Source organism: Cibotium barometz, chromosome 65, assembly GCF_041138505.1.
Source record: "Cibotium barometz isolate CiBa-2024 chromosome 65, ASM4113850v1, whole genome shotgun sequence".
NCBI classification, from domain to species: domain Eukaryota; kingdom Viridiplantae; phylum Streptophyta; class Polypodiopsida; order Cyatheales; family Cibotiaceae; genus Cibotium; species Cibotium barometz.
In genome coordinates, this window is record NC_141110.1 from 9,267,456 (window position 1) to 9,274,732 (window position 7,277).

The 7,277-nt window shown below is 38.9% G+C and overlaps 1 protein-coding gene and 1 pseudogene across 1 annotated transcript; both read left to right on the top strand.

Annotated features, from left to right (window-relative positions):
- Positions 1-1,619: 1,619 nt before the first annotated feature.
- On the top strand, positions 1,620-3,820 carry LOC147602895 (uncharacterized; the record flags this gene model as incomplete). Its single annotated transcript, XM_086797407.1, has 7 exons — positions 1,620-2,059; positions 2,115-2,122; positions 2,257-2,357; positions 2,443-2,574; positions 2,650-2,962; positions 3,362-3,619; positions 3,717-3,820. Coding segments are annotated over exons 1-7 (1,356 nt in total), but the record flags the coding sequence as incomplete, so codon positions are not given.
- Positions 3,821-3,907: 87 nt separating this feature from the next.
- On the top strand, positions 3,908-5,583 carry LOC147602896 (uncharacterized; annotated as a pseudogene).
- Positions 5,584-7,277: the final 1,694 nt, after the last annotated feature.

Sequence of the window (7,277 nt, forward strand, 5' to 3'; positions counted from 1 at the left end):
ACTATGATAAGGAGATGATGTATTTGCACATGTATCCATCACTATGATGATGTTGTTGCTCTCTTGATGATGATGATATGATAGACATTCAACTGCTCTATCCTTTTGTATGTCTTTTAGTTTCTATTTGTCTTTTCTGTGGTTCTCTTGATGATGATGATATGATAGACATTCAACTACTCTATCCTTTTGTATGTCTTTTAGTTTCTATTTGTCTTTTCTGTGGCTCTCTATCACATGGAAAACTTTGATATCATAGACCCATTGGGTCTTTTGGAGACAATAATATAGCTCTCTCTCTCTCTCTCTCCCCCTCCTTTGCAACCCTTTGTGACATCATAACTGATGGGCTTCCTTTTGGTGCATTAAAGCTACTAGCCTACACAACAATATGGCAATTATCTTTGGGTTGATTTGTGTTTACTTGTTCTCACAAGGTCATAACGAGACTTACTAAACCTCCGAGCGAAATAGTGTGTGTGAGTGTGTTTGTGCGCTCGCATTTTCGTCCCGAGGCAATAGAGGTGTGGCGGATCCAAATTTCAGACAATCAAAAAGACACACCCACACTATTTCGCCAGCGAAATAGTGTTTGTGTGTGTTTTTGTGGTAGCCAAAACTCATACACACTATTTCGCCTTTTCATAGTTGTAGGATTATGTCGTGATGGCCAAGCTCAGAAGATTATCAAAAACACACACACACACTCATTTTGCAGATTATCAAAAACACACACACACACTATTTCGCCAGCGAAATAGTGTTTGTGTGTGTTTTTGTGGTAACTAAAACACACACATACACTATTTCGCCAGCGAAATAGTGTATGTGTGTGTTGTTGTGAGCATACCTATCTATCCTCCACTCAATGCAATGTGGAAACCTTCCCAACTTGGAGTACACATCCATCCTCCACTCAATGCAATGTGGAAAGGTATTTGTGATGAAGACTTTTTCGATTTGAATTGAAGGGCATGTGTAGAGCGGTGATGATGAAGACGAGAGAGGCAAAAATATTTGCCTTAAGTAAACACTATTTCGCCAGCGAAATAGTATGTGTGTGTGTGTGTTTGTGAACAGGGCGAAGACTATTTCGCATGTATGTGTTATGAAATTTTTCTTATGCCTTGAAATTTTCTCGTTTTGGTTAATTGAGGTGCATGAATGCCTTGAAATTTGTGAATTTGTCTTATGCAACTCTGAATGCATGTAATGTCAAGTGTTTTTCCATCCTTATGTATTTCGCTGGCGAAATAGTGTTGCAAAGAACAATGTCTTGTATAATCACTTGCTCTTAATGTCTTTTGTAGTCACCTGCTCTTGGAAAAAGGAAGACATCAACGGCCAAGAATGTGGGAAGAAAGCGAAAATCTCCACCTAGTGATGGCAGTGAAAAGACCATTGAAATGGCAGAGAGTGGTCAAGGGAGTCACATTCAAAAGGAAGTTAGCAAAGAAGCTGGAGACAAAGTTCTAACTGAGCCTTTCATACCCATTCAACAACAGGTTGATGCTTCTAGTGACAAGGATGAGAAAGATGTGGATGATCTTATTCCACAATCCATCATCAAGCCACATGGGTCTGAGTTCATAGACAGCTTGGCACTTAATCAGGGTTCCATGCCTCCATTGATCCCTCTGTGTAGATGCTTGGTCAACGAGAGGGTGCGAGAGCTTCGAAAAGATCTCTCATTGTTAAAGAAGGTTTTTGAAGAGGAAGGATATTTGATGATGAAAGGTATGTTTGTTCTCTCCATAAATCTACCAGATGGCAGCACAAAGGATGTGGATGAAGATATCATGAAGACATGGGACAAAAACTGGCAGCTTGTCAATGCAGAGTTTGAGGAGGAGATTGCATCTAAAGATGAGTGGTCTATGTTAAGTGGAAAGATGTTTTATGTTTGGGAGGGAAATCACAGGACCGCTTCTTGGCTTGAGAGCATCAAGGAGATGTATCGTAATGATAAGAAGAGACATGTTCGAGTTATGGCGCAATTCATTGTGCCTAATCAACAAGATGAGATGAGGCTTATCGCTGCACTTCAAAGAATAAACATGTGAGTATTCAACATTTTGTATATTCAACATTGTATTTATGGTTGTTTTGATTAGTTCTTATGGTTGTTTCTATTTATTTCATGAATAATGAATGAAGAGGCTATTGTAAAGACAAACCTCAAAGATTACTTATTCCATACAAGCACGGTTTGCTCTCTTGATCCATCTAATTTCACTGACTCCTTCACGGAAGAAGATAAGAGGTCAATGGAGAAGGCCAGGTCTAGGGAGGCACAATCTGGAAGGCGAGTTTGGTATCCTCTCACTCAAGCTATTCTTGGACCCATTGTATATGGGGTAAGTACTTAATAAAGGTGGTTAAGAATGTTACTTTGCTATCTTTGTCATTAAGTGTTTTTTTAATGGCTGTTATTTTTTGAAGAATAAATGGAAATCAGATTTAGAATTGGCAATTAAGAAGATTCCCTCAAGCTTGGCAAAGGATGAGCGTATTAAGGCTGAGACACTAGCTAGGAGGAGTGTCGTCAAATCCTATAATAGAAGGATGACACGGGTTTGTATCTTCTGCTTTTGGTTCTTTGGCATCACAAGCATTTCTTCTTCTAATTCTTTGCTGTTGGTGGCACAGAATCTTTCGGTGGTAAATCCATCTAATTCAGAGGAGTGGTTCAATGTATTATGGAAGCTGCCCTTTGAGGATGAGAAGTTTAAGATCTCAATTGAGAAACTTTATGCCATTTCTAGTGCTGCTTGTTCCCAAAATCTCAAGCTGAAAATGTTAAAGATGTTAGGTGCAGATGAGAACTTTCGGCAGAGCTATGGTATGCCACTTGGAGATCACCACTACATTCCTTGGCTTGCAAAGGAGGTTTGGATGGATCAGGTATTGGAGGATGCCACACGGCTTCTACACCAAGTGGTAGATTCTACTCAGGGGGTGAATAAGGTGGAGCTACCTGCCGATGTGCACATAGAGACTTACTTTGCAGATATTGTAAACCGTTATAGAGGAGTGCTATTTTATGAACTCCAGAAAGAGATGAGTGTGGCAACTCCGTCGGCCAAGCATGTGGATCTAAAAAACTCCTCAAGACGGTTGGTTTATAGGTAGTTCTCTTTTTGCATTGTTTCTTGAAATCTTATGAACCGTGTTTATTTTTTAGTTGATTTATTATATCTCTTTTGTAGGTTTTTAATGCATCTAATAGCCAAGAAAACAATCAATGGTCTGCCTGACATATGCAAGGCTTGGGTTGTGATTTCTCCTCCAACCTATAGTATGTATACCTCTTCCATCTTTCGTGAAGGTAAAGATCCTAATGGAGTCTTTATCTTGACGGATTGGGAGAGAAAGCATTGCCCTTGGTGGATTAACATGAAGAAAGGAGAGTGCCTAGAGGAGGAGAAGGAGAGATACCTTCAACATTTAAAAGGAGAATGCAAATCTGATTCTGGGTCATCAGGCGAGATGTCAGAGGAGCAAAGGAAGAAAATGGAGGCAGAGTTGAAATCTATCAAAGAGAGAGAAGAGCTAGAGATGCATGCTTTGGGAAAAAACAAGGGGCGTCCCTCTCAAAAAAAGGGAGATGTAATAAAAGGTAACATTGGGTTCTTCTGGATTGTATTTAAATATTTATTTTTAATAGTTTTCTGGATTTTATTAATTTGTTTTTTTGTTGGACATACTATCTATAGACACCCGTAATTTGGAGAGTCCTATAGCACACAAGACAAGTACCAAGGGAGCTATGGTGTATGCTCCACTTTCTAGCTTTTTGTTCGTGGAGAAGCATGGAGTCAAAAATCATTCCAAGGTTTGGATTTACGATTACATAGTGCTTGGAAAAGAGTTTGCATCCGAAAACTTCAATGAGGGGTTTGCTTTTATGAGGGAGTTTTATGTGCGTTTGGGTGGAGGTCCAAAGATGAGAAATTCCAAGCCAAGTAGTTGGAGTGTTGACCTTACTTTCATTGATCTTCCTATTGGTAAAACTTTTTTAATGTATACTCCTTTTTTGTGATGGTGTTTGTGTAAAAGGAACTTGTTGATATACATGATTAATATGCAGGTTTGCCTATTCATGGGTTTCAAGGTATTCCACAATGGAATGTCCTTACAGATGACCACATGAAGTTCTCTCTATTGGCGGCATCATGTGTTATGGATGATATGGGATGGGTCTTAGTGTTTTTGCTTGAGTTCTTCTCTTGTTTCTGTGGAGCGCTTTGCAAAGCGTACAGGCTTGGAGCTAGGTTTCAGATGGATTATGGAGAGCTCTGAGTCATTATCTCTGCTACAAAAGCATGGACATATGCAAAAGGTTTAAGTCTATTCACTTGAATGTTAATTCTTGCTATTTGTCATCTAATATTGTGTTGTTTTTTCTTTGTTGCCTGTATAGGTGAATGTATTTTATGCTTTGGCATTCCACAAGAGGGGAAAGGATCCTCCTTTCAATAGTGAGAGTGCATTAAAGGTTGGATGACACTTTCAGTACTTATTAGGAGTGCATTGAATTTAAATGATTGGAGGTTACTTTTGAATGTGATCACTTGATACTATGTGTATTTCAATTTGTAGGTGGGAAATATTTTGCAGCAGGACCTCTCTTGTGAGATTATTGGTCATTACTTACCTTCAAGCAATAGAGCACGACGTGGTGGAAAAAGTGGTAGTTGGCGAGGGATTCTAGAGAGGAGTCCCTCTCATATGCTTATGTTTACTGAGGCTCTTTGCCCACGAACAGGTACAATATTGGAGTTGGGGGCTGGGACAGGGCCTATATTAAAGGCATCTATGCACACCGGCCGTGGTTGCTTGGTCATTGATAATGATGAGGAGATATGCAAGGATTACCTTTCACCATATATAGAGGAGATCTATGGCACAAAAAAGGTGGCAGACCTTGGAGAAAGTGACACATCCTCTGGTGATTATGAAGTGCATGATGCACCATCCGACTAGTAAGTAAAACATGCATGTCTTTCTATTACATTTTTCTTTTCTCTTTTTCTTTGATGTTGTCATGGAAGTTTAAAGTGAGTTACCATGTTATGCAGAGGCAATGGCAATACACATGACAAGCACCACTGTGGATGATCGATCATTGGGACGGGAGAAACGTAGGAGAAGGTGTATTTTTCTTGATGATGAAGCAAATGAGAAGTAGTCTTTTGCATAGCGCTATTTTTGGATTATGTGGATTCATGCTTTCCTGCCCCCCCACACAGACTCATAGCTTCATTTTTTGAGCTTGATAGATGATGTATTACTTGACTCTTGTATTAGGTGGATTGCAGGTCTATGTCATAAAGGATTCACAAGCCATTCTCTTGTTTTGTTGGTACTTTTTGTAGCTTGATGATTAATGTTTTTCTGTAGCTTCATAAGATACATGAGTATGTTTGAGGCTAGAGATGTTAGAACCCTGAAATCATGCACATCGCATGAATTTGGTTCTCACTTGAACTAAAGAACAATGAACCTTCTTGTTGGCAACTTAGATGATTTAATATCACATTCATGGACCTTTACTAAAATTGCACATAGTCCTAGACATGATGAAATTTGCCCAATATATCTCTTAAATCCATCTATAATACTTTTGTTGATGATGCGTTTTTTAAAATTTTTCTCTGTGTTGACTACAAACATGTAACAAGGACCTAATTGTTTGCCTATTTATTTCCTTTGATGCATCTTCCATGTGCACCTTGGTTGAGGGTGTCACACTTTGCACTAGCTCCATCTTTTCATGCATTGGATCATGTTGCTCTCTTGGACAATCCTATAGCCCCCTCTTCCCCCTTGGACTAGTCCATCACGTAGACTCACAAATTGGACTACCCTCTTTTTGAAGCTTCTTGTTTGTGCCACCTTACACTTTCTTATTGTCTTAAATACATATGACCTTAATTATTGATAGATGATGTCTTCTTCTTAAATTCAAACCCTCCTTATCATTCATAGTAAAACTCAGCTTTTATCTTCTCATGAAGGAGCACTTCTTGAGTTTGGATATATGCAAGCTTTATGCATAAGTCTACCTATATGTGTGAGTAAGGTGTATATGTGAGATCCCATGTATCTAAGAATATTTAAAATGATGCTTTGGACAATCTTTAACAAACTAACCTTGTTGTATTCCAGTTCTATGTCATGACATGCCATTTTGCATTCTTCTTTATTGTTATTAAGCAACTCCAAGCAGCCAACCAGTTAAAGCATATTCTTGTGGCTCCTCTTTTAGGAGGTATTGTATTTCATAGGGAAATAAGGTTTTATTATTATCTCGGAATTGTTGCTCATAAAATACCCTTGCTCGCAACGCTCATTGGTTTACGCTCATTGTATTGACGCACCCCTCCCCAGCCACTCAGAATCATTTTTGATACATTTATAATCAAGTTAAGTACATTGATTATGAGAAACAGTAATTTACAAGAAAAAAATACCTTTAATCATGTGTAAAAATATATTTTTTATCATCCAATGCATCATAATTGCTCCTGCTGAAGGGCTGGGGAAGCTGTGCCAAAATAGTACGAATTTGGGCTCTACAGCAGCGGTGCAGGCTCAAAATTCGTACTGTTCTGGCACTACTCCCCCAGGCTCCCAGGGTCATTTCTCATGCATTCACAAAAACATTGATGGTACAAACTAGAAAAAACAATGATATACTTGATGAAAATAAGTTTGTAAAAATTGTATTGTATTCATAATAAGAAATGATACATCATCTTTACAAAAGCTTTCTTACAATATTGAGTTTCCTTCTCTTGTTATTGGGCAGAGTGTGCTCAAGGAGTGATTGGGCTATTTCTTGAGGATCCTCTATGCCTATGCTTTTGGCTATACCTATACAAGCAAGAAGCTTACCCCTAAATCGAGAACCAAAAACATCGAAGGTAAGGGATTTTTTAATCACAACTATACATTTGGTGCTCTGTGCCATAGAGGCTACACAGAGCACCTTAGAGAGGGCTTTCAAAAAGAAGAGAGTGAAGGCATATTGATGGGTGTAGTCCCTGTGGATAATGGTGATGCCATCCACAGGAAGTTGACCAAGATAGTGCGCCAACGCAGCATCATGTCCATGGACCTTGGCCTGGTCTCTGTTGCCGCCGCCTCTCCCAGCAAATGCGTCAATTTCAACCACCCTCTGCAATCAAAGAAAAAATCAAAATATTTTCCTATACATAATTACAAATGTTTCTAGGTTGTAAAAGGTCGATTATTACCTCTTGCTCAATGTC